We start from the raw sequence: 27,855 nt of genomic DNA on the forward strand, positions 1-27,855 counted from the left end.
AAAAAAAAAAAAAAAAAGAATAAAACCGAGGCCTGAGGGATGAAGTCAAAGAGGGGCAAGTTTTTGTTCAGAGAAAGCCAGGATGATTTGACCGAGACAGGCTGTGTGGGAGGCATCCGTGAGCTCCCAGGTCATGGTGCCTCTCTCCAGGGTGTTGTGGGCAGGACTTGAATATTGGTGAGGCTTGGAGCAGAGCCACTTTAAAAGTCCCTTTTGACTCTTAACATGTTATATTAGTCCATGTGCAGTGGTTCACGCCTGTAATCCCAATGCTTTGGGAGGCCAAGACAGGAGGACTACTTGAGCCTAGGAGTTTGAGACCAGTTTGGGCAACATAGCAAGACCTCGTCTCTACAAAAAAATACCAAAATTAGATGGGCATGGTGGCACCCATAATCCCAGCTACTCAGGTGACTGAGGTGGAAGGATTGCTCAAGACCAGGAGTTCAAGGCAGCAGTGAGCTATGATTACACCATTGCACTCCAGCCTGGATGACAGAGGGAGACCTTGTCTCTGAAAATAAATAAATAAATATTTAATATTAGAGTAATACTAGATGCCAAAACAGATAAGTCTCAAATTCCAGGGGTTTTACACAACAGAGTTTATTCTTAACCAAATCAAAATCCCAGATGCTGTTAGTGTTCGTAACAGGAACCCACTCCTTCCCTGCTGTGGCTCTCCACCCACAGGTCCTCGGGGTCTCCGCGTCCAGTCAGCAATGTCCACACATCAGACCCTGAGTCTGGAAGTGGCATGCATCATTTCTACCACAGTTCTCAGGCAAAGCTCAGTCCACACCCAAGTGCAGGGGCGTCTGGGAACGAACCCAGCTGTGGCCTGGGGAAGGGCAGGGGCTATGGAGTACAGAGGCATTCCTGCCAAAAATGCAGGGGCACATTCATTTAGGATGGGCCCAGGCTACAGGAATGAGGATTTTGTGAGAAGGTATGGGCTTGCCTGTGTTTCTGAGTCCTCGTCAGAAGGCACAGAGCTGGGCCCCTCGGGATGTGTCCAGACTCCAGCGTGGCATCTCAGGGACGTCCTCCCAGCACTTCCTAGAACTGTGTACACATGACCCTCAGTCAGCATCAGAGTTGGACAATTTGGAGGAGAGCGGACTCGATGGAGGTGCACTCCTGGGGAAGTAGGGTCAGGGATTGAGACAGCACCCTGCTCAACTGCGTGCCAAATGGAGCCAGGATTGTTTGGGGAACGTGGCTCTGCTAAACCGCCTTATCATTGCAGGGGCTGACATCGTGCAGTGGCTCATGAGGAACCTGTCCATCGAGGACCCAGGTACTGACCCGACCCTGCCTGCATCCCCAGCATCAGTCACAACCCCAGCCCTGTTCCAACCCAGGGTCTCCTAGCTCCCACTTTGAAGAGATGAGCATCTGTTTAGAATGCCAGGAGACCGATACAATAACGCATGAAACAAGGTGGATGCTCATCAGCCCGGCAATGGGGATAAGTTGTGGCACCATCACCAAACAGCCTGCTAGGGCCAGCTCCTAAGACCAGATCGCCCTGTCCACTGCTAGGATGTTTAATGGTTTGATAAGACTCTTTCTGTTTTCTGCTTCTGCAAGAAGGGAAGGAATTATTGTTTTTTTCAACCTTAATTGTGCGTTTCAATTAGGAAGACCTCACCAGAAAAACAAGAACAAAACCTTGGCAGTAAAACAACTTCCAAATCTGTCCTCCCACCAGAAAATAAGCAGTAAAATTTATTTTCGTAGTGTAATTAGAAAATGGGGTGGGGGGCGGGAGTAGAGGAATGAGCATTGTGGACAAGCAGAGGTTATCATCCATGTGCTGTAGTTAATGCTTCCCAGGACGGACAGGCCACACCCCAGTTGCGGGTCCACCATGCCTGAAAGCCCCTTTCGAAAGACTCGCTAAACACCCTGATGCTCTTCATGGAAGTAGGGGGATTAGGACCTCATTAAATGCCCCCCAACTCTATGCTTTGGAAGATTTTTTCAAGTGCTGGTTCTAGGCTCTGACCTTCAGCTGGGATTCCTCCCTGGCACAGCAGGTCAGCTCAGGTCTCTAGATGGAAACCTAACACACTACACTGGCTACTGACCAAGTAGCACCACCTGTATACACCTGAGTTATATATAGCTGTTGACCCTGAGTAGCACCACCTTTATATTGCTGCGTTATAAATATAGTTGTTGACCCTGAGACAGCGCCATCTATATCCAGCTGGGTTATATACCACTGTTGATCCTGAAGCAGCACCACCTGTATACAGCTGGGTTATCCATAGATGTTGGCTGTGAAGCAGCACCACCTGTATACAGCTCGGTTATTCAACACAGCCCCAGAGATCTGTGTACCTGAGCAGCCAGCCATGCACAACCAGAACCCAAGCCTCTCCCACAATTAGTCCTAGGTGTAGTCAGGGTGCCTGTTCACAGGGAAGAAACTTTAATGCCAACTCCCCTGTGTGTCCCTTGCACAGCCTGACCTCTAAGTACTTGTACATCCTGTCCTGGGTGGCATCAACCAGCTTAGCTACGTTTATTGGAAGTCTACGCTTCTTTGACTCATGATGCTTCACCCTCCTAAAATAGCCGCTGCATTTCTAACGAATATTTATTAGTTTTACTGGTATCCTGAGAACCCAAATCTGGTTGGTCATACATAAAAACAGGCTTCAGGGGCCCTTGGGCCCAGTATGAGGAGCTTCCGGGAAAGGCTCAGGTGATGAGGGTCATGTCTGGCTATGGAGGCTTGTCCTGCTCCCATGCCCTGGAGGACTTCTGAGACTGGTGGCATAGGAGGAGAGAGGAACGATTTGCCAGCTGGGAACTGGAGAGGCCGATGAGGCGACCTGAGGCTGTGGCGGGCAGGTTGCCCCTACATCTGCCCTGCCTCTCTCCTCTCCACCTATCTGCCCAAGTCCTAAGTAAAAACACGATTTCTCTAAGAATGAAGGGAGTGTTTTAGCTCCGAGGCTGGTGATATGAAAGTCACCTTCTTGGGCCAGGCACAGTGGCTCCCGCTTGTAACCCCAGTGATTTGCGAGGCTGAGGCAGAAGGATCATTAAGCCCAGAAATTCGAGACAAAACTGGGCAACATAGTAAGACCTTGTCTTTACCAAAAATTCAAAAACGAGCCAGGCGTGGTGGCACTTGTAGTTACAGCTACTCTTGAGGCTGAGGCAAGAGGATCGCTTGAACTCAGGAGTTTGAAGCTGCAATGAGATATGATGGTGCCACTACACTCCAGTCTGGATGACAGAGTGAGACACTGTCTCTAAAAACAAAACAAAACAATGGAAGAAATTCACCTTACTGGATGTGGCTCCTTCTTCTCTGGGGAGGGAGCTGCCAGAGGATGAGCCTTTCCCGTTTGCTGGACCTGACTGTAAAGGCAAACTGGTCATTGCTGACCAGGTGAAATAAACTCCATTCACCCCAACTCCTCCTGTCAGTGCATGTGCTTCTTCAAAGGAAAATGGGGGGTCTTAATGACCAAAACATGTGAGATTTATTCAAGCTCCTGGAATGTTTGCAAATAAAGCCAAAACAAACCACTTTTAAAAATTCAGAGTTTATTAAATTAGTCATTGCTAGACACTCCCTGAGCATATCAATAATCTCCATGTCCAAAAATTAGTTTTGACCTGAAAAGTACTCATGGATTTGTGAAAGGTTGTCATGTGGCAGAAGTACTGAAGTTTGCTATTTCGTCTTAGCTCTGCTCAGGATGAGGATAGATTCTCAACTACTGATATGCCTCTGTTTATGGCTGCTGCCAATGGAACAAAGCAACTGGTCAACCATGGCAAAAACATGAGTATTTCTTCCAGGCTGGCCTCCCTCTGCCCTGCCCACCCCAGAATCCTTCCTCCAATTTTCTAGGAAAGTGAGGCTTCCCTATCCATAGGAGAAGATAATACCTCATCACCAGGGGGGCTGTCACATTGGGAAACACAATGGGGCCCACAGTCTCTGTGGGCAGCAAGGCTGCCTTCTCCTTGCTGGGAATGACAAAACATGATGGAACCAAAGTACCAGCTGGAGCTCAGCACTTGTGGGGTGTCTGCCCTAAGCCAAACATTGCTGGGAGCTTTATGTGAAATCACTCAGTTCAGTCCAGGTTCATCCATGACAAGCCTCATGCCCTTGACCGTGAAGCCAGACTTTCCTCTGGCAGAATGCCAAACTCTCAGAGCTGAGGCTCAGAGGGTTCTGGGACACACACCACCCCCCTACACTGGTGTCCCCCCAGCAAGCATAAGGGTGGGCCCATCATCAACTTGGTCACACAGGTCCCCCCCACTGCTGATGTCTCCCCACTGCCACTCCCTGCAAGCAGGAGGGTGGGGCCATCGTCAGCAGGGTCCTCAGAAGCCCACATCCCCTCCCTATTGGTATCCCCCTGCCCCCACCCCCAGCAAGCTTGAGGTCAGGTCCAGCATCAGCAGAGTCATCTAGGGTCCACGCCCCCCCATCCACTGGTGCCTCCCACCCTCACAAGTGAAAGGGTGGGCCCATCATTAGTAGGGTCACCTGGGGTCCACATCTCCCCCCAGTGGTGCTCCTCCATTCCCAGCAAGCATGAGGGCGAGCCCATCATCAGCAAGGTCACCCAGGTCCATCCCCTACTGGTATCTTTCCATCCCCACCTCCAGCAAGTGTGAGGGTGGGCCCATCATCAGTAGGGTCATCTGGGGTCCACAACCCCCCTCACTGGTCCCTCCCTACCTTCACCCTCAGCAAGTGCAAAGGTGGGCCCATGAGCAGCCGAGTCATCTGGGGTCCACACCTTCCCTCAACTCCATCCCTAGCAAGTGCAAGGGCAGGCCCATCATCAGCATGGTCACCCAGGTCCCCCCCACCACTGTTATCTTCCCACCCCTACCCCCAGCAAGCATGAGGGTGGGCCCACCATCAGTAGGGTCATTTGGGACCCACGCCACACCCCTCTGCCTATGCCCCCCACTCCATCCCCAGTAAGTGTGAGGGCAGGCCCATCATCAACCTGGTCACCCAGGCCCTGGCTCATGTCCCAGCTGTGTAACCTGCTTCCCCTCCACATGTCCCCGCAGTGGAGGCAATACACCTGGGGAGTCTCATCGCCGCCCAGGGATACATCTTCCCCATCTCGGACCACGTTCTCACACTGAAGGATGATGGCACCTTTTACCGCTTCCAGGTAAGCCTGGCCCCTTTCCCTGAGGTGCTCAGAAGATGAAGGTGGTGCTCAGTAAGCCTGGGAGGCAGCCTTGGTCTAAACAACGCGGCACAGTCCTTGGTCCTTCTACTGCGTGGAACTGCCTTCCCAGTGGCGTTTCTGGTTGCCGCCCATTCATCCCCCATTCAGATCCCCTCAGATCCTGCCCTGGAGGGAACTGGGCAGTGGAGAAGGGGGTGTGCCGGGGTCCGAACCAAAGAGGCTGGAGCAGAGACCTTCAGACAGAGATGCAGGGAGATGGGAAATCAAGAATGGTGCCAGCCCAACTGTGGTTAGACTTCTGTTGCTGGGACAAGGATTTTCCCTATAAACGTAATTCATTTTTGCATTTATTTGCTCACCTAATATTTTACTCTCAGCACAAGGTTAAAACAGGCCCCAGCTCAGGTGCATTGCAGGCAGGAGTAGTGCTGTGATTGTGCCACTGTAGAATCATCTGGGGTCCATGCCTCCCCTCCAGTGGTGTCCCTCCATCCCCAGCAAGCACAAGAGCAGGCCCATCATCAGCACAGTCATCTAGAGTCCATGCCCCCCACTGGTGCCCTCCCACCCCCCACCCCCAGCAAGCACAAGGGCAGGCCCTTCACCAGCATGGTCACCTGCAGGGCGGCCGTGGGCGAGCACATCAGGGAAACCCTGGTGAGGGAGGTAGTGAGTGCCCCGAACCCTGACACCTGTGCTCTCTTGCAGGCTCCTTACTTCTGGCCCTCCAACTGCTGGGAACCCGAGAACACTGACTACGGTGAGGAGGAGAGGCCCGCTGCACTGCGTGCCACTTCTGGAGGTGTGGGGGACAAGTGCTTTGTGGCTGGGCAGGTGTGGTGGTAGGGAGGGTACCTCAACCCTGCTGAGTCCTCCCTCATGCTGCTGACCTATGAGGCCCACCTGTCCCACAGGCTGAAGGAAAGCATTGCTTGCCGAAAGACACAGCTCTAGGAGTGAAGGGGAGGCAGCATGTGTCTCATGGAGGCTATCAATGTGTTCTTTCTCCAGGATCCCCAGCAACACATGGGACAATGACTCTTGATTGTTCCTTCCAGGGACGGGCTTTCAGGGAGGGCTGGATCAAGAGGCCCTTTCTGTTCTCGCTGACTTGTCAAAATTTACTAAGGTCTCATTGTTGGTTTTGTTGCTACTGTTGTTGTTTTTGAATTGGGGTCTCACTTGGTCACCCAGGCTGGAATGCAGTGCCACAATCACAACTCACTGCAACCTTGACCTCCTGGGTTCAGGCAATCCTTCCACCTCAGCCTTCTAAGTAGCTAGAACTACAGGCATGCACCACCATGCCTGGTTAATTAATTTATTCCCTTTTTTTTTGTTTGTTTTTGAGTTGGAGTCTCAATCTGTCGCCCAGACTGGAGTGCAGTGGCCGCTCCTGGCTACCGCAGCCTCGACCTGCTGGGCTCCGGCGATCCTTCCATCTCAGCCTTCCAAATAGCCAGAATTACAGGCATGCGCTACCATGCCCGGCTTATTTTTTGATTTATTGTAGAGATGAGGTCTCGCTGCCCAGGCGGGTCTCGAACCCGTGGGCTCAGACAATCCACTCACCTCAGCCTCCCAAAGGCGCGGAATTACAGGCTGAGCCACTGAGCCCGGCTAATTTATTCTTATTTGTGTAGAGATGGGGACGGGTCTCAAGTGATCCTCCAGTCTTGGCCTCCCAGGTTGCTGGGATTATAGGCATGAACCACTATCCCTGTCTCACAGGTGTTTTTGCTAGTTGGAAGTTAGAGGAAAGGGAGAAAGACCAGGGAAGGGAACCCAGAAGTCACCCTAGACTGGGATAGTGGAGAAGGGTAAAGCTGGGGACTGTCCCTAACAGACAGGGGCCTGTTAGCCTCTGCCTCAGCCTCTCTGTGGCGCCATCTGACATTTCTAACTACCAGTTATCTGAAGAAGCTGTATGATCACCATGTGTCAGAGAAAGACCCTGAACCCTCCCAGCCATGTCCTCATCACATCTGTCTGCATGCCCCCTCACCCTGTGCATACTCATACACCCCAGGGTATGCACAGTAGGCACATGTTCAGTGGTTCTGGTCTCCACTGAGTGATCAGCAGGCACTCGCCAGAGGAGCAAAACTCAAACTCAGGTCTGAGCGGCTCCAACAGCCCCTGCAGGGCATCCCTTCCACTGGGGCAGCTGCTGCAGGAGTCCAGGCAGGTCTACTGAGGGCAGGGGTACTCAGGGAGCTCCGTGGTGGCTCCTGGATCCTCACAGGTGTTTAGGGCAGGGAGGCAGGTGCAGGCATGAGGGTGCATTGGGCATGCTTGGACCCAGTAGGAGGCTGACAAGAGGTGCCACAGTCCTGGTGCACATGTCTATGGGAGGAGCCCCTGGAATACACGCTCACAAGTCATGAGTGAGATGAGGTTTCTACAATAGAGTGCAGCCACCTAGCACTGAGCGCAGAGTATCACTCCCATCCTGAGGGTCCCCCACAGGTCAGAGTCACACCTGTGTGTCAGGAGCAGGAAGCACAGTCTGTCTTGGGCATTCATAAGGCAGGACAACTCGAACTCTGTGCCTGAGCCTATGACAAATCAGAGGAGAGTCAAGGTGCCCGATGCGGGTACCACCAGCATTTCCAGCAGGTTCCTATGGACCAGGAGGCACTGACCAAGAGAAGTCACACAGCAGCCCTGCTCAGTGGCGCCTCTTGCTGCCTGATCTCAGGTCACTGAACCTCCCTGTGCTTCCTAAGAAAATCAGAGCAATGCCAGTACTCATCTCCCAGTGCTGTTTGGCTAGGATTAAATCAAATATGTGTGTAAAGTTCCTGTGTGGCATGTAGAAAGGAGTCAAAATGGGAGGTGGGTGGTATTATTACTACTAGGGTGGCAGTTGGTGCTATTATCACTGAGATGGCATTAAGTATTATTACTCTGGGGTGGTGGTTGGATTTATTACTACTGAGGTGAGATTGAGATTATGACTACTGAAGTGGTGATTGGTGTTATTACTACTGAGTGGCAGTTGGTATTATTACTAATGAAGGGATGGTTGGTTTATTACTATTAAAGTGGGGAGTTGTTTTATTTCTACTGAGGTGGCAGTTGGTATTATTACTAGTGGGGAGGTGGTTGGTGTTATTACTCCCTGGTGGTGGTTGGTTTATTACTACTAGGGTGATGGCTGGTATTATTGCTACTGGGATGGTGGTTGGTTTTATTGCTACTGGGGTGATGATTGGTGCTATTACTCCTGGTGGCAGTTGATTTATTACTACTAAGGTGTTGGTTGGTATTATTACCACTGGGATGATGGTTGGTGTTATTGCCACTGGGTTGGCAGTTGGTGTTATTACTACTGAGGTGGTGGCTGGTATTATTAGTACTGGGATGGTGGTTGGCTTTATTACTACTTAGGTTAGTATTATTACTACTGGGGTGGTGGTTGGTATTATTACTACTAAGGTGACAACTGGTATTATTACTACTGGGGTGATGGTTGGTGTTATTGCTACTGGGGTGGTGGCTGGTGTTATTACTACTAAAGTGGCGACTCATTTATTACTACTAAGGTAGAAGTTGGTTTTATAACAACTATGATGAGAGTTGGTTCATTACTAGTGGGGTAGCAGTTGGTATTATTACTGTGGTGGAAGTGGCTAGGAGTGGTGGTTGGTATTATGACTAGCAAGATTGTGACTGATATTGTAGCCAATGGAGTGGCAATTAGTACTATTGCTACTGGGTTGGTGGTTGGTTTTATTACTACTGGGGTCAAGATTGGTTTGTTACTACTGGGGTGGTCCTCTCACCAGAAACAATGTGAAACAAAAGGCACAAATCAGAACAGGTATGATTTGGACTGAGGGAGAACCAGAAAGTTTGATTCATTCACAGAACGTTTGCTGGTCACCCATCCTGTCGAATTCTGTGGCACTAACTGAAATAAGTACAACCTGCTACCAAGAATTCCAGGCTGAGAGGCCTGACAATGGGGAAGGGGCCAACTGACACTCTGGCTTGAGTACTCAGGTCTCCTGGATGAATGGGGGAGAAGCTGAATAGGTGAAGAGGAGCTGAGGTGCTGGCTTGAGTACTCGGGTCTCCTGGATAAGGAGTGGGGAGAAGATGAATAGGTGGAAAGGAACTGAAACTCTCACTTGAGTACCCAAGTCTCCTGGATGAGTTGGGGTAGAGGCTGATTTAGGTGGGGAGGACCTGAGGCTCTGACTTGAGTACTCAGGTCCCCTGACTGAGTGGGATTGGCTGAATAGGTGGGGATGACAGTTCTAGAGAAAGTCCAGGAGAGACACTGATAATGGACTCGGCAGTTTGCGGGTCCCAGCTGTGAGGAATGGTTTGAGAAACTTTCTCTTCTGCCACATAGATTGATAACAGAGCCTCTCACAGGCCATCATTAGGTGTCATGCTTGGATAGCGGGAAGGCCCCATGAACAACCTGTCATCTTGGGAGCTCTCAGCACCCACATCTGTGCCCAGATGCCAGAAGGTGGTATCTGAGTGAGTGGGTGAGGGAGCCGTGGGTTGTGGCTGTCATGGTGGGAACCATGGGCAGGGCTCACCCTTGACTCCAGCTCCCACACCTTGGGTGATCACTCAACTTTTCTGGGCTTGGTTGGCATCTATAGATGAGGGTTCTGGACTTGATGGTTGCCAAGGTTATGTCCAATGCACAGATTCTGTTGTTCTAGAAAGTAACCACCAGGTGGGGGGAGCACAGAGAAATAAGTGATTTGCAGGTCCCCTATCTGAGGGATTGGAGTAAGTAGTGATGTCACTGGTGGAGAAAGAAAATTTGGGAAAATTTTAGTTGCTTAATGATATATGTCAGTTCAATATTCTCTAAAATATTTTCATTGTTGCGGTGGCTTGAGATGGCAGGGCCTTTATCCAAGTGAGAAGTAATGAGCTGAGGGTCGAGTATGCAAAGACATGGGTTTTTCAGTAAGAAACTGAATACCCAGAAAAAACCAGCCTCTGAGCATAGGACAGGTCCCCAGCTGCCCTTGTGTGTGACTGGCTGTCACACCCCACAGTCACAGAGTAGGTTAGAGGGTGGCGCATACCCTGGGCGGACACCGCACAGGGCAGACAAGACCTGGGAAGACTGAGCCCAGCATGGCCACATCAGCCTCCTGGTTGTGGGACAGACTCCTGGCGTGTGGTGTGAGGGAAGTGGGATAGACTCCTGGCGTGTGGCATGAGGGAAGTGCGTCAGAGGCGTGTGGCCAGGCAACATGCCGTCACCAGGAGTGGCGCCAACTCTGCATCTTGCATGCTGCTTTACTTCATACCTGCTGGCCAGAGGGACGCAGAGAGGTGGAGTTTCTTGGGATGACTTGGCCTGCACAGAACCTGCTTCAGTTCTGGGTGAGCCTTTGCTGTAGTGCCTTTGGCTACTGCAAAATGCCATCAGGACAGCCCTGTCAAGGCAGTTGCCACCTCCACTGACCACCTCCCATGGTCACCATGGCCAGGCCCAATGGAGTTGGTGGTTCACAAGTATCCTCATGAGATCGCCCGGGTTCTGCAGGCTGCCTGGGATCCCAAAGATGGAAAGAGGTGCTTAGTAATAGGACAGACATTCCTTTATCAGACACAGCAGAGGTCATGGCACTTGGCTCACTGGGAAGTAGAAAATCATTTTAAAATGGTTCATGCACCCTGCAAGCACTGCATATGAATGTAGGCCATACCCCAAAACATGCCTTCTGGGCCTCTTATGGGAGCACCAGAGACTTCTCTTTGCTTGTGAGCCCCAATGATTTGAGGTTTTCTGTTAAACCACACTCAAAAATCCTACCCAGTCTCTGTGTCTTTAAGGTGCATCAAGAGTGTAAAGACCCTTCTGAAACCCTCCTCACCCCCAATTTCTATTCTTCCCTGTTGTTCCTAGTTGTCTCACCTGAGCCTAAGTCACCAGCAGTTATCTGCACTGCCTCTTTGTTCAAATTGTCCCAAACCATTAGACTTGGTCTTCATAGAAGCAACTATCTCTTCACACTGACTTCACTGGCATGTGTCACATTGGGTGAACTCACATGCCTGAAATGACAGGTGTGCCTGAGATAGGCACATCTGGGGATCACTGGCTGTCACGAGACACTGGAAAGAGCAGAGTGTGGCATGCCTACTGGAAACTGTTGGACACAGGGTTTTGAGACATATCAGAAGTCCTGTTGCCAAAGGTCTCAAAGCAAATGGGGGGCTTTGGTCGGCCCAGCAAGGAGCTGACTGGAGAGCTCTGGCAGAGTTAGAAGATCTTGTGGGCCCACAACAGGGTTATCACAGTGCCTCTGTGCCACTTCCTCCTGAGTAGCTATTATTCCTGTTCTCCCTGGGTCCTTCCACTTGGCCCTGAAGAAGGAAGCAGACATGAGGAAGGCCATGTTTGAGGAAGAAGGCCCTGGAGACTGAAAGCCAACCACCCTCGCCTAGCCTGTGCTGAGAGACCTAAATTGTCCTCCCATCCCACTGCTTTGACATGACACCTGGCAAACCAGCCCTGGTGCTAGAGACAGGGGTGAAGGCTAAGTCGGATGTAGCCTCTTGCCCCTAAAGAGATTTCAGCCTAGAGCAGAGAACGGTCTGATCAACACAGGATTTCCAGGCCATGGAATTAGGTTCCATGACTGAGGAGGTATGGATGCTATTGGAACACCAAGCTGGGTCTTCAGAGATGAGTCAGAGGCTGCCAGATAAATGAAAGGAAAGAGAGAAGAGGAAAAGCCCTTTCACGCAGAGGACTCATGTGCAGAGGAGCAGAGCTGAGAGTTGTTGAGTGGCCTCACAATGCCTGTACGGGGGAGGAGAAGAGGTTGATGAGATAAGCAGAGGCTGATCATAAAGAACTGTCTTTGTCACCCTCATGAATCCAGCCTTACTATTGAGGCCAATGAGAATTCAATACAGAGTTTTAGGCATAAGAATAATATGGTCATATTTGTGAAATATCACTATGAGTGGAAGGTATTTAGGGTAAAGCAGAGTGAGCAAGAAGAAGGGATATTATCAGGATGGGGATATGGTGTCTTCATTGGGTCATGCCCTACAAAAAGATTCCTAGAGAGCAGGTGTCATGACTTCCACTTAGAAAGCATGTTCTACCCACAGGAGCACTGAGCATACAGGAAGGGCTAGGTGGGTTGATGGATGTATGCCTAGGTGGATGGATGGGCAGACTGATGAGTGGGTGAATGAATGAGTGGATGGATGGGTGACTGAATAGTGGATGAGTGGGTTGATGGATGATGGATGGGTGGGTGAATGGGTGTATAGGTGGGTAGGTAAATGGATGAATGAATGGTGGATGGGTGGGTGAATGGGTGAGTGAATGGATGGTGGGAGATGGATGAATGGATGATGGATAGGTGGGTTAGTAGGTGGATGGGTGAATGATGGATGGATGAATGGATGGATGGATGGATAGATGATGGATGGATGAGTGGAAGGGTAGACAGTGGATGGATGGATGGATGGAAGGATGGATGGATGGATGGATGGAGGATGGATGAATTGTGGATGAGTGAGTGGATGGATGGATAGTAGATGGATGGGTAGAGGGATGGATGTTGTATAGATGGATGGTGGGCGGATGGATGGAGGAGGGGTGGATGGGAAGGTGGATGGTTCAGTAGATAGATGATGGAAGGATAGTAGATGGATGGGGGGCACTGGATGATGGATGAATGGTGATAGATAGTAGATGGATGGACAGATGGGTGGGAGGATGGTTGAATGGCTGGATGGATGAGTGGATGGATGGATGAGTGGATGGGTAGGCAGGTGTTTGGGTGGATGGATGGATGGTTGAATGGATGGGTGGGTAGATGGATGGAGGGGTGGATGAGTGGGTGGATGGTTCAGTGGATGGATGATAGAAGGATGGTGGATGGATGGGTGGGGGGTTGGTTGATGGATGGATGGTGGAGGGATAGTAGATGAATGGACAGATGAGTGGTTGGTTGGTTGGATGACTGGATGGATGGTTTATGGATGGGAGGATGGATGGGAGGATGGATGAATGGATGGATGGATGAATGGCGAGTGGCTGGCTGGATGGATGGTGGAGGGATGGATGGGTGGATGGATGGATGGACAGTAGATGGATGGATGGGTGGATGGTGAATAGATAGATGAATGGATAGTGAATGGATCATAGATGAAGGATGAATGATGGGTGGGTGGGTGGATGCATGGCTGACTTTGTACATGTTGTAATTTCTCTTCCTCCCTCAGCCATCTATCTCTGTAAAAGGACAATGCAGAATAAAGCAAGGCTTGAACTGGCAGACTACGAAGCGGTGAGTGTGGTTGTTTTCCAGAGTAGGTATGAGAAGAAAGTAAAGTCTTCTGTGCACCTCTGCCAAAGTTTGTATTTTTCCTTTGTCCCCTTTGAGTCCCTTTTAGGCAGAGGAGGAGAAGCCTCTGCCAGTTACCTTCCTTTGTCCTCAACTCCTCTCACTATCACAGCAAAATTGTATCCTTATGCAAATAACTCTCAAAACTCAACAATAAAAAATAAATAAGCAACTCTACTTAAAAACAGGCAAAGGACATGAGAAGATATTTCACTAGGGGACAAAAAAATGACAAACAAGCACCTGAGAAGATGTTCAGCATATTTAGCCATTTGGAAAATGCAAATTAAACCCATGGCAGTACATCCTACATACCTTCCACAATGGATAAGATCTAAAAGTCCTGAAAATACTTGATAATAATGCTGGTGAGGATGTGGAACAGCTGGAATGCTTTTCCATTGCTGGCTGGAAGGCAGAATGGTGCAGCCATCCTGGAAAGTGGTTTGTCAGTGTATTGCAGATACACACTTACCATGTAACTAAGCAGTTCTACTCCCACTTATGAGGGGGGACCCAAAAAAACAGAATCATTTTTTGGAGAGTGGGCCCCTTGTATTAGAGGCTTCCCCTATTAGTTAAGTGTTCTAGGAACCCATAGGTATCAGTGTACCAGTTAGCATTGTTGTGAGAGGCTGCATTCGTTCAGCTTCTGTGAATTTTTTTTTGGAGATAATTCCATTTCCTGATGGATGATTTACGAGCACACCTGCCCACTCCATGTTGAGTGTTCAGCAGTTTTTGACCAAAAATGGCACGACCCCGGTACCCCTTCCTCCCTATTCATCCAATCTCACTTTGAACAACTTTGTTTTCCTTGGATCAAAAAAGTCCTCAAAGGGAAATGTTTTGCTGATGTGGACGAGGTGAAAAAAAATAACAGAATCACTAAAAGGCATCAAAATTGATGAGTTTGAAAACGGTTTTGCGCAGTGGAAAAAGCACCTCAGTAGGTGTATAGCATCAAACCAAGAGTACTTTGAAGGTGATTGAAGTTTAAACATGCAAGAATAAATACACAATTATTTATAAATAAATTTTGTTTTCTTGGGTTCCCCCTTGTACATGCCCCAAAGAAATCAGACCTTACATCCACACAAGAGCCCATGATGCTCATTCCAGCTTTATCTGTGAGACCCAAAAACTGGAAATAACCCAAATGCACTTTAGCAGGTGGATGTTTAAACTAACCACGGTGCATCCATACAGTGAAATACTATTCTGCAGTAAAAATGAAGTGCACACAACCACTTAGATGAGTTCAAAGACATCATGCTAGTATAAGAAGTCAGTCTCAAACCAGCCATTCCACTTGTAGGACCTTCTTTAAGCAACAAAACTATCGTGATGAAAAACAGATTAGCAATCACCTGGGGTCATGGTGGGATAGGGTGTGACCATAACAAGACCCTGGAAAGGTGATGGGTCTATTCTGTATCCTGTCTGTGGTGGTCACAGTCCCAGGCTCAGGAGCAGGACCTACCGTGTTTCTCCTCCCCACATCTCCTGTCTTAGGGAAGGTACTACAGGACACAGGATGGTGCCAGCTCCCAGTGACCATCATTGTATGAATCTGTATATGTGTTAAAATTCACAGAACTACACACAAGGAAAAAGTCAAGTTTACTGTATAATAATTTTTTATTTTAAAGATTTTGGGTACAAGTTAGGTATACAAATGTTCATTATGTAGATACCCTTGTTGATGAGGTGTACTGTATAATAATTTTTAAGTTAAACTTTAAAATTACATCTTTATACCCATTCTCCTGTGCTTGGTAGCAGAGGCAGACCCGAAGGACAGAATTCAATCCAGAAAATGAGCTGAGACATATGTCTCTCTCAACATCTGCTCCACTGCCTCCCCTATCCCCCACCCTGGGTCTTCCTTCAGGAGATGTGGTCTTTGCAAAAACCGACCTCCACTCCCAGCAAGTGTATCCCTTCCCAGTTAACAGAACCCAGAGACCAAGACCCAGGATTAAAAACCACAGATGACTTAAAATATGTTTTTAACTTTTGGCTGCAGAATCTTTCCCCCAGCGCTGAGCTTTATGTGGGTCACAGAGAATTGGGGAAGTTGGCTGAACATTCATGTCCCTTCCACACCCTTCTCCCTCTCTCCCCACCAAGGGAAGCTGAGCCTTGGGCAACTAAAGGGCCTTACTTCCCAGCAGCAGTGAGAGAACGTTAGGGACAGGGAAAACCCCTCCCCGAGTAGCCCGGCATCCCCAGCATCTTCAGACCCCCCAAGATCTGCCTTCACTGCCTCAGTCTCCCACACATGTTCAAAGCTGCCTCGTTCAGGCCATGCCCTCTTGGGTCCATGCACCAGGGCTGCCAGACCGCAGGGCCTTCTCTCCCCACTCCACCGCCCAGGGTGAGTGTGCATGTGTGGGACTTGAAACCCTTGCAGTCATCTCCTTTGATCCCATGAATATCTGGGACCTGAGGCTGGGGTAATAGTAGAGGCAGAGACTCTGTGAGAGTTGGTCCAGGGCCTCGGACCTGGCGGAAGTCTGGTATGGACTATGCACTGGGACATCTGATCTCCCCGAGCAGCCCTTGCCTGGTGGCTCCATGGCTCTGAGCTGTCTCCCGGTGCCCAGCAGCCACACTACCCCTCTTCCAGAACACTCTGTTCCCAGGGTGCGAGCTTTGACACACCATCACTTCCCTGACGGGGCCTGGCTTGGGAGCAGGGCCCACCATGCTTCTCCCCATGTCTTCCTGTCTTAGGGAAAGTACTACAGGACACAAGATGGTGCCAGCTCCCGGTGACGGTCACTCTGTGTTCTTTCCTCTTGCCCTGTAAGATTCTGCCAGGTATTTGTAAAGAAGACAGCATTAGATGTGCTGTGAGCTCGAAGGTCTGCATAAGAATGCTTAGAAACTAAGCAATTTGCTTCCAAAATGCAGTCATCATGTTAAAACTTTCTGACTGCATATTCTCTTTTTTTTGAGTTGGAGTCTTACTTGGTCACCCAGACTGGAGTGCAGTGGCCGCTACCGGCCACTGCAGCCTCGACCTGCTGGACTCCGGCGATTCTTCCGCCTCAGCCTTCCGATTAGCTGGAATTACAGGCATGCGCTACCACGCCCAGCTGATTTTTTGATTTATTGTAGAGATGAGGTCTCACTGCCCAGGCGGGTCTCGAACCCGCGGGCCCAGGCAATCCACTCACCTCAGCCTCCCAAAGGCGCGGGATTACAGGCTGAGCCACCGAGCCCGGCTGCATATTCTCTTTGAAAAACAAAACTTTAAGCAGCAAAGAAAGAAGAGAAAATAGCCTGTGATTCTCCCTACTCCCCAGGTTTTTTCTATACACACATATTTTTCTTTATAGAAAAATAGAATCATGCCATGAACAGCGTTGTGTCCACTGCTTCACTGCTCAGGCGTACACCTGAGCATGTCAGTAACTGACACCCTGCCCATGTCAGTAATGATAATCGGTATTATTGTTTATAAAGCCTGGAATTCTAGGGTGTGACAGTGTCAGAGTTGATGTGACTATTCCCAGTCGAGTGACCTTCAGGTATGACCAGCCCTGCTTCCCATGAGCAGGAGAAGAGTCGAGGGACAAGTACTGGAGGCCCCAAGCCCTGGTGACACCTATGAATCCGTGTGTGAGCTCTCCAGCGGAAGCTCTTTCCATATTGATAACCCACTAATGAGGTCATCAATTCATGTTGGCATGAGCACTGTGAAGAGCTGTGGCATGAGACAGGCCACCATCTCCATTCATCAGAATGAGGGGGCTCATTAGGAGACCTGTTACGCTCCTCCCCCCATCTTCAGGGTCCACTGAGGACTCCAGACCTGGAGAAGACATGTCTTCGTCTCCCTGAAGACAGTCCTCCATAACCTTTCTTTCTGTTTTTGGCTTTTCTTTTCATGAGCATCACACACGAACGCCCTCCAGGGGCTACCTTCAAGTGTTGATTCTAGGAAGCCCCAAGGCTGGGTTCCCTTGGTCCTCCTCACCCAGGACTGTCCCAGCCTCCTGATGGAAGGCGAGTCCCAAGATATCTACCCTTAGCTTTGTTCTCAGAGACACTCAGCAGATTGCAAAGACCCCATGGTCCATCCCCAGTGGCCATGAGCCCTCCTGCCCACTTCCAGCAGCCTGTGTGACAAGCATGTGTGAGCTGTGTTCTTGCACAGCCAGGAGGAGAAGGACCAAGAGGCCCATATCGACTTCAGGCCTAAGGGGCGGGTTCATGGAGATTAATCATGCAGTCAGTGGGGTCTGCAGAGCTGAGCTGGGTGCATGGCCAGCAGATTCAGGTGGGTCCTGTTGTTTTTTGGGGGTGACCAAGACGGATGACAGCCCTATAATTGGCACAGGTGTCAACGTGCTTGTTTATGATAACTAACGCCTTTGTGTCGGCTCTGGTTTCTCTTCAGGAAAACCTAGCAAGACTCCAGAGGGCCTTTGCAAGGAAGTGGGAGTTCATCTTCATGCAAGCAGAAGCCCAAGTCAAGTAGGTGCTTACCAGAGACCTCACAGAGGCGGGGAGATCTGGAACAGGAGATGACGCCAGGAGGGGTGTCAGAGCAAGGGCTCCAGCTGGCACTCATCTCACCCCTCATGAGAGCCACTGATCTTGTAGCCAGTGTCCCTCCAAGTCATTTCAGCAAGGTGTGCTTCATGGCAAGGGAGAGCATCTCAATGTAGAATCCCGGGTACAAGAAGGACTGGTGATTCCCCAACAGATTTCCCAGTATTCCTCTGTGTTCAAAGGCTGAAAACACCACTCCCATGTCACTTCTAGGAGTGCAGATTCTGCCTTCCTGGGGAAACATGTTGGAGTTTTAAGGAGGACACTAGGTAGCCCCTGGCCCCTCCCCAACAGGAGAGGAGTCTGGAGCACAAAATGCCAGATTATTAGGTACAGCCTTGGATCTGTGGCCACAGGTTGAAATTGTATGCACCCCTCCTGGCCAGAAGGGGCGACGGTAGCCCCCAGCCCCCACCAGGCAGAGCCAACCTCTCAACTTTCTGCAAGCAAGAACGGGTGTCCTGAGTGCCGGAGGGCCCAGAGAGGGCCCTGAGTTTTCTCCGTTTATTCTTTCAAATCCACCGATAAGATAGATGAGTTAGGCCATCCTTCCTCTCCGCAAGACCAAAGAAAAGTGGAAGAAAGGATTTGGGAAGATTTTCCCATATCTTTTCCTTCAAGTTAGACGGTGGCGTTCCCTTCCCCTCAAAGGAACACAAGGCATGGAGAAAAATGTCCCGGCCAACACATGTTGTCATCAACTAGACCTGTGGAATTCTGGGAGACAAAACGGTTCAGTCCAGATCCATGTCCTATCCAGGAGCAATAACAGGAGAAGTGGGAGAGGAAGGTGGAAAGGGAGGCAGACTAGCCCTGCACACCAGGGGGTCCCACAGTCCAAGGTTCTCAGACCAGCCCCACATGCCAGGGGGTCCCACAGTCCCAGGCCCCCCTAATCAGAGGGTCCTACAGCCCCAAGTCCCCCACATACCAGGGAATCCCACAGCCCCTATCCTATAGCCGGGTATCTGGCCATGTGTGTCCCATGATCATGGTTGGAAATACCCCTGAGTGGCTGGTCTGATGGTCTGCCTGCCGCCTCTGCTGTGACACTTTCTGGAAGCCCCTTCCTTTCCCCTCACAGGACGCTGGCAGACCCCACAGCTGCCCCCAGGGGGTTGCCCCAGCAGTGGGTATAAGCCTCAGGAAGAGGCCCATGGATGGCAGAAAGGCTGGGCTCCCGCAGGTGGAAGAGGCATAGGGCCTGTGGCTCAGTATCCATAGGAGGTACGGAGGAGAGGAGCCCTCAGTGTACTTCTGGAAGCAGCAGACCCACACGTAGGACAGGACACTGCTACTCCACGTGTCTACATGGTAGTTCTCCATAAATCTTCTAGATTAACCCTGCAATTGCATCTGAATCATGGGCCGTTCAAATACACAGTAATGACCACAGAAAGCACGAGTGACAATGGATTTATTTCTGTCCAGTGAACTTAAAAGCTCCCCAGAGAGCCAAGGCCCACAAGTTTCACAGCAGTTCCCCCAGTGCCCTCTACCTGGGGAGACAGCATGAAGTAATACATACTTTAACAGCAAGCAAACAAAGACCCTTTCCTGTGCTGCCCATCAGAGTAATAAGAATCTGTTGTGACACCTTTGGTTTCTCTCCTGCAGTTTGTACCTCCTCACTGAGGCCAGGCCACTTGCCCCTGGGTCTGGCTGCAAGCTAGAGCCATCAGTCTGCCTTTGGATGGTGTAGGAGTGTTCCCTTTTCACCACATCCTCAACTGTACCCCACAATTTTAAAAAAAATATATTAAAATTTTTTAAAAATCCATATGGTGGATGGGATTTCTAAAACATATATGCAGCATCTTAAAGGCATTTCCACTGGTTCTAAACCTAAAGTAGACTTTCAAATTTGAAGATGCAACACTGGCAAGAAGGTGGTTGTATTACTTCTTATAATCATCTATGCAGCATCCACTTTGATGAGGGGGCATACCAGTGGACAATCCTGTTCTTAACAATCCAGACCTCAGCACTGCAGATGAACAGCTGTGCTCCTGTTCCTCTCTTAGGCCACACTGGTCATCGCACATACATGGCAAGCTGCAGCATAGCTGGAATAAGTTATCTCGTGTGCATGGAATTTCAAGCCTTCCTGTGGGGTTAGTGCACCCAATTTCAAGCTCTGCAGAAAGCCAGCACACATTGTCATCAGCTCAGGGCATCATGTGCGTGTAGCTCCTAGAAACAGGAGCAGAGACTCAGGGAGGGCAAAAAGAAAGCAGGACACAGAAGCCGCTCATTTCCGGTCTTGACTCTTTCAGGATCGATTGGAAAAAGGACAAGACAGAAAGAAAAATTCTGGATAGTCAAGAACGGGCCTTCTGGGATGTCCACAGGCCGGTGGTGAGGACTCTCTACTCAGTTCTCTAGGGTTTGGTTTTGTTTTCTTCTTAATGCTTCTATTTTCTTCTCTTGAAAGACAAGATGGTCTTTAGCCACCAGGTGTCTCATTCTTCAAAAACCCACTGGGCTTTGGGGAACTGGCTTTCATTCTCATAATCTCAGTGGATCTTCTGGAATGTGTGTCAGTTCCACTCTTAAAAATTGTCTATATGTGAAAACATGGAATTGGAAATGGGGGACTATGGGAATTCCACCAGGAGACCATTGGGCCCCAAAAGTTTTACATTCCCAAATTAGCAACTTTATGTTCATTGTCATTAAACTCTAAATCTTAAAATATTCTCTTTCAAGAGAAATGGGGGAACTGGGAGGGAGAAAAATATTCTCTCTCAAATGCAGTTAATTCTTGTTATTCCCAGCAGTGTGCTCTGTAAAGTTTTTGTGTCCACTGAGTTAGCAAATAATGAAGCCCCACTCCTGGGGGAATTCAAAACCAAATGTCTACAACCCCCAAGTCACAACACTGTTGTCAACAGGTCAATGCATTCCCTTGTTTGATACATGTGTCTGTGTAAAGACACTTTTTAATTTTATTTGTGTTTTGTTTTGTTTTGTTCTGAGTAAGGGTCTCGCTCTGTCACTCAGGCTGGAGTGTAGTGGCACAATCATGGCTCACTGTAGCCTTGACCTCCTGGGTTCCAGTGATCCTCCTGCTTCAGCCTCCTGAGCAGCTGGGACTATTGGCACCACCACACCCAGCTAATTTTCAAAATTTTTTTGTAGAGACGAGGTGTCGCTATGTTGCCCAGGCTGGTCTCAAACTCCTGGGCTCAAACAATCTGTCCACCTCGGCCTCCCAAAGGGCTGAGATTACAGGTGTGAGCCACTGTGCCCAACCAAGACACTTAACTTATATGTAGCTGATTCATTGACTCGGAACTCACAGCCAGCAGCACTGTGACTCAAGCCTGAATGGATTGTCTCTAATGAGTCTTTTCTCCCAAGGCTCATCCAGACCCCTTGCACTTGGAGACACTGGACCACACCTCAGCACTAAGCCTTTTTAAGCAGTAAAATAGCCAACGAAAAGCACAAACATGCAAAGACATTTGCACTAAGTAAACCCTAAATAGACCGGTTGACAGCATGAGACCCAAAGCCAGAGGGCAAAGGGCACCGTGTCACCCTCAGCTGGGGACACACACGTTGACTTTTTGCTGCTATGTGCATGTCACAAATGTCATGAAGGCACAAGTGAGGACGGACTCACAGACAAATGTTAGCAAGTAAGTGAATTCACAAATATGGCATCCGTCAATAATGACATTCAGCTGTGTCTAACTTCATGTTATTAAAACAAATCTTGCCATTCCCTCATGAAGTGGACTAAAAAGTGAGTCCACTGTTTTAGTCTTTTGGAAAATGAATTAAAAGCAGAAACTAAAAGCCAGCTGCCTGTCCTGCTGGAGCCTTTCAGGTGTTGGGAACGTAGGGTAGCAGGCTGTGGCTGAGGGACCCTGCCACTCAAATCCCAACTTGTTCCCAGACACAGTACTCTGTGCCCACTGTATGAACCCAGGATGTTAGGAGGGAACCTCTGGGTTTCACATGAGAGCTCCAGGGAGGGGCACATGACCTGGCAAGTTGAGAAAGCCATGAAGACGGGTTCTGACGGTGGCACCTGGGCTGAACGGGGAGAGTTACTTGCAGCTAGTAATTCATATGATGGTTTCTTTTCTCAGCCAGGCTGTGTGAACACCACAGAAATGGACATCAGGAAGTGCCGACGTCTGAAGAATCCACAGAAGGTTAAAAAGGTTTGCTGGTTCTACTGCATTGGACCTCTGTTGCAAGTGCCCTTGTAGTGCTAGGACCTCACGTTCTCTGCTGATGTGATTCTGCCACATTGTCCTTTGGAGTCACTTCATTCATTCATCCTACAAATACCCACCAAGTGGCTGGTGTGCCGGGTACCACACTTGCTGCTGGATGCTGTGGCTGGGCCTCATGGTGCCCATAGAAGTGATGCAAATCAGTGGCCACAGGGCCACAAGGCTGTTCTAGGGACGTACCAGATGGCTGTGCCCAGCCGGGGTAGCCAGGGCTCCTCAGGGCTTCCTGGTAGGGGGTAGCAGGTGACTTTGGGGAGGGGGTGGAGGGACCACCGAGGGATAGCCCTGCTCGGGTTGGAGATGCAATTGAAGGTCTTCTGTTGAACTGTATCATGCAGCTGCACCACCACCTTGCCCAGCTGTGAGTGACCCACTGGTCTCTTGCATTTCCTTTTACTGAAAGGGTTGATGACCACAGCACACCCATGGGTGCCACGCTCATGCACCCCATGTCCACATGTCCCACCTCACCACTAAGGACATTATTGCGGGAAGCTTGCATGCTCCACGATCTTAAATTCAGAGGGTTCAAAATGCACCCAAGTGCCCCCCTCCTCGTGATGACCAATTTTCTTCCACATATGTATGAGACACACATGCAGGACAGAGATATGGCACATACCTTTGTGCGTTTCTTGAATCCACTTATAGACTTTGTTCCTTGCTAAGGTGACAATACCCACTGCATCATCATGAACACGTCTTCATGCAACCTTTGGCCCTAACTCTATTATTTGTTTATTTATTTATTTTATTATAAAGATGTGGGGTACAATTCAGGGTTAGGTATACAAATGTTGATTGTGCAGGTACCCTTGCTGATGAGGTGTGCCCCTCCTTCACCCAGCAGTTTCCCTGAACTGCCAATCCCACCTACCCTCCCCTGACAGCTTCTCACTACCGCCAATCACTTTCTTATAGTATTACAATTGTTCAAGTTTTGCTTATGAGTGAGAACATGCGGTACTCTGTTCTTTGTTTCTGTGACAGGTCACTGAGTATGATCAACTCTAAATCCATCCAAATTACTGCAAAGTCCATATGTTTGTCCTTTTTATGGCTGCATAATATTCCATTGTGTATATGTACCACATTTTTTATCCAGTCCAGCTTCGATGGGCGGCATGGTTGGTTCCATGGTTTTGCTATTGTGAATAGAGCGGCCACAAACATGCATGTGCAATTATCTTTTTTGTAGAATGATTTGAGTTCCTCTGGGTATAGTCCCAATGGGGGAATTGCTGGGTCATATGGAAGGTCAATTTCTAGTTCTTTCAGAAATCGCCACACTGTCTTCCAAAGAGGTTACACTAGTTTGCATTCCCACCAGCAGTGTAGAAGCATTCCTTTTTCTCCGCATCTTCACCAGCATCTGCTGTTATTTGTTTTATTAATGATGGCCATTCTTACTGGGGTTAGGTGGTATCTCAGTGTTATTTTGATTTGCATTTCTCCGATGATGAGTGAAGCTGAGCATTTTTTCATGTGTCTGTTGGCTGCCCATGTATCTTCTTTTGAGAAGTGTCTATTCACGTCTTTTGCCTGCTTTTTAATGGGGCTGTTTGTTTGGGTCCTTTTGGCACATTTGAGTTCCTTGTTTGAGATCCTAGATGTTAGGCCTTTGTCAGATGGCCCTAACTCTAACATGGCAAGACTTTGTGGATTTACCTGCCACGCTGGGACCTGCTTGACTAAAAACTCTTAATACACATGGCATTCCCTTCAGGGCTGTGTGTCACCTGTCCACACCTCAGGAGCAGCCTACAGGACCATCCTAGCTGTGGACATGTGGAATCATGGAAGCCAGAGGCTATTTGGCATGAGAGGGAAACCTGAAACCCCACCACCCCAACTTTGTGACCCATTGGCATACCATCTGCACCCCAGCAGGGATGTGGAGGGATCTTCTGGCATGACCATCAGCGCTGGTGGTCAGGGTATTTGATAAAGTGTAGGCACAGAGACTCTGAGGCTGCAGCCTGGGGGCCCAGCAGAGTGTGTCTTCTCCAAGTCCCTGGATGGCTCTTGTAGGGTAGCCTATGGACTGCATATGCAGAATGCAGGTGTGCCGGGAGACTACTTTCAGCTCAGTGAAACATGGGGCTTCCCACCAGCAGTAAGTCAGGAGGAGATGAGATGCACGAGAGGCATAGTCCTCCCCCTGGAAGACTAAGGTGAGGCCATGACCTCCAGTCACAAGGGACTTCAGAGAATCGTCTGAGCAGTTGCCCTGACTGACCCCAGTGGCTGCCTGCCACCCCCCACTCCCGAGGGTGGCTGACCCCCATTCTCACTTCTCCCAGTCAGTGTACGGTGTGACGGAGGAGACCCCAGTGCAGAGCCCTGTGCATGTCCTCAGCCAACCCATCAGGAAGACCACCAAGGAGGACATCCGGAAGCAGGCAAGTAAGCCACTGTTTGCACCTGGAAGGAGGCGGGTCAGTTAAAACCCCTTAGTGCTACCCTCTGAAGCCTGAGCAGGCGTCAAGCTCCTGGAGGCCACATGGAACCTGCATGGGAACTCAAACTTCTGAGTGCTATGGGAGTGCACTGGGAAGCAGGACATGATGGGGCCACCCCATGAGCCACCTGTGCCACGGACGATGCTGTGGTTGGTTCCCAGCCTGCTGGAAGCTGGGGTGGGAAGGGTGGCATCTGGGTCCTTCAGCCTGGAGGGCACTCCAGGGTCATGCAGCTCAGGCTTCCATGGCATGTGTGTTTGGGAGGGAGGGTTGAAGAGGCCCTGCTCGACGCTTATCAGCAGTGTTCTCTGCATGTCGTTTCCTCATGATGAGGTGCCTGGTCAGCTGTCAGAACTGACCATGTGATGCCCTTCTGGTGTTCAGTTGCCTGGTTGGCTTCTGGGAGACCCAGATGAGCCCTCTTCTGGGTGCAGGCCCTTGACAAGTTTCCTGTCGGGTTGGGAGAGGATACCGGTGTATGTGACATAGCCACGAGATGGTTCTGGGGGTGTATGCCAAGCACATGGCTGTGTGAACGTGTGAGAGGTAGGTGGAGGAGGGACCACAGGACCTGGTCACAACAGGCATCTGTGGTACATGCATTACTTGCCCCTGCTGCCACTAAGCCTTGTGAGATACACCCTGCCTTTAAGTTTGGGAAAGCCAGACTTGCACCTCCACAGCACAGGGGCAGGTGGCACAGCTGACATGTGGAGCACTCTGCCTACATGTGGGCGGATGTCCAGGGCATTGCCAGGATGTGATGCCGGGGGCAGGGTGGCCTTGCTGGAGGCATGTGGCACTGGAGGAAAGACAGGCTTGGGGGCTGTGGAGTGAGGGGAGAGAGGGTTCTGTTCTGGGTGTAACGCCCTGCTCTCTCCTTCTCAGATAGCATTTTTGAATGTGCAGATTGACAGACATCGTTTGAAAATGTCCAAAGTGGCTGAAAGGTAAGTTTTCCCTCAGTAATGTCCTAGCGACTTTCTTCTCATTTACGAGGCATCGTGCTCCCAGCTCACACTAATGGGTGTGTTCAACCCCACAAGCACACTCTGCTTACTCCCTGGACAGGTGGTGAGTCCCGGGTCCATTGTCACTGAGGTCACAGACCTCTTGTGAGTAATGTCGAGACATGTCCCATCATGAGAGCTCTGCAGGGGTGGCCCCGGGAACTTGCCACTCGGAGAAGCTGGCCCCTCGAAGCTGCTGGCACCTGGTACTTCAGCCCTAGATTCATTTGGATGGACCTGCTCCCTTCCTGCTATGAGACACTCACTCCATAGGGAAGAAATAGGGCATCCTCTGAGGTGCTGGCCAGACAGGTAGGGGGATGGGGCTACCAGAGTGTCTGCCTGCACCTGTCGTCAGCCACTGAACTGTGTCAAATCCACCCTAAAGGAAACGACTGCCCCAGCCCAGCATCTGCTGCAGCGTCTGTGCCACAGTCTGCACAGCGTCCGGCCCCACTCTGTTAACTTGAAGGAAACTCCATTTTATGGACTAAACGGTCTGTCCTTAACTCTTCAGCCAAGAGGAGAGACGGCCCGGGGAGTCTGTGTGGAGAGACTGAGCCAGGCTGCCCAGAACTGAGCACTGACTCACCCACAGGCTGCCAGTGAAGTGATGACCTGTTTCTGAAGGAAGCAGGACTTGGGTAGGGTCTGGTGTTTATGGGACATCAGATAAACTGAGTCCTTACAGCATAGCTGGTGTGGGGCTGGCTGTGTGGCCAGCCTGAAGGCCCTTTGCTGCTGGTCCCGGGCCACCCTCATCTTCTTTCTGGATAAATAACAACAGAGGCCTGAGTGACCATCCACTCGAGGGCAAGTACACCCCTGGTGTGGGATCCCCTCTTGGTGGCAACTCCAGTCTATTCCTGAGTTTCTCGATCCTAGTGCCATGACATACTAAGTCAGACAACTTCCTGTCTTGTTTGTCATGCCCCGTGCGTTATTGGGTATCCAACCATAATCAGTGTGCATCCATGACCTGTCCCTCTGGAAACCAGTCATCACCACACAGCTGTGTCACCAAGTCCAAGCTCATACTGCTCACCGTATAGCAGCCAATAGGTCAAGAGATGGGAGTTGGGGTCGGGAGGGAGCTAGCACCCAGGGGAGGTTTGGACCAGCATCCCTAGGAACCATCTGACATCAGCACGAGGTTCAGGTCCTTGATCTTAAAGGCAGGAGAGAGGAAGGAGTTGGAGCCAAGGGGTGACCAGTGGCCACAGACATCTGAGCACCAGTGAGGGTCTGAGGAGGCTGGAAGACATTTTGTCCTTGGTCAGGTTGTGTGTTCCTATGTTTCACGCAACTGTGAGGACATATCCCATCTCTCCTCGGGGGTTAGTCTGCAGAAGGGTATCAGAGTTGGGCAGAGGCAGTTACCCTGGAAGGTGTTCCTACAGGGGTCAGAAGCCAAGCCCCTCTCCACCGTACAGGGTGACAACCAGGTGTCCCCTACATGGGTGGAAGTCATTCCCCCAAGCCACCGAAGCCCCTGCTTTTCCTAATGCAGATGCCTGAAGTGATTGGGAGGCCAGAGCTCAGTGTGCACTTAGAGACCCATCACTTCACGTAGAAACCAGTCACTCTGCACACTTGAGACCAATCACGTCTCACATTTAGAGATTGGTCATTCATTGCGCTTAGAGACCAGTTACTCTAACACATAGAGAGTGATCACTTCTCACACTTAGAGTCTGGTCACTTCACGCACTTAGAGACCCATTACTCCATGCACGTAGGGACCAGTCACTCCACGCAACTAGAAACCAGTCACTCCTCACATGTAGAGACTGGTCATTCCACACACTTAGAGACCAGTCACTTTGCACACTTAGAGGCCCATCACTCCACGCACTTAGAGACCAGTTACTCCACACAATTAGAGACCAATTACTCCTCACACATAAAGACTGGTCACTCCACACACTTAGAGATCAGTCACTCCTTATACTCAGAGGTTGGTTACTCTGCACACTTAGAGGCCAGTCATTCTTCACACTTAGAGGCTAGTC

At 50.0% G+C, this 27,855-nt stretch overlaps 1 protein-coding gene across 1 annotated transcript in view; it reads left to right on the plus strand.

Annotated features, from left to right (window-relative positions):
* The window catches only part of LOC103258547 (regulator of G protein signaling 6), a 145,853-nt gene that overhangs the window by 58,616 nt on the left and 59,382 nt on the right, over positions 1-27,855 (plus strand). The window contains exons 2-10 of the mRNA XM_021711416.1: positions 1,250-1,300; positions 5,071-5,177; positions 5,907-5,958; positions 13,434-13,498; positions 17,967-18,043; positions 20,398-20,479; positions 22,222-22,296; positions 24,675-24,777; positions 25,726-25,783. Coding sequence (XP_021567091.1) covers positions 1,250-1,300; positions 5,071-5,177; positions 5,907-5,958; positions 13,434-13,498; positions 17,967-18,043; positions 20,398-20,479; positions 22,222-22,296; positions 24,675-24,777; positions 25,726-25,783 — 670 coding nt within the window. The remainder of the gene's footprint in view (positions 1-1,249; positions 1,301-5,070; positions 5,178-5,906; positions 5,959-13,433; positions 13,499-17,966; positions 18,044-20,397; positions 20,480-22,221; positions 22,297-24,674; positions 24,778-25,725; positions 25,784-27,855) is intronic.

This window comes from Carlito syrichta, unplaced genomic scaffold (assembly GCF_000164805.1).
Source record: "Carlito syrichta isolate Samal-C Ts95f unplaced genomic scaffold, Tarsius_syrichta-2.0.1 Scaffold83815, whole genome shotgun sequence".
NCBI classification, from domain to species: domain Eukaryota; kingdom Metazoa; phylum Chordata; class Mammalia; order Primates; family Tarsiidae; genus Carlito; species Carlito syrichta.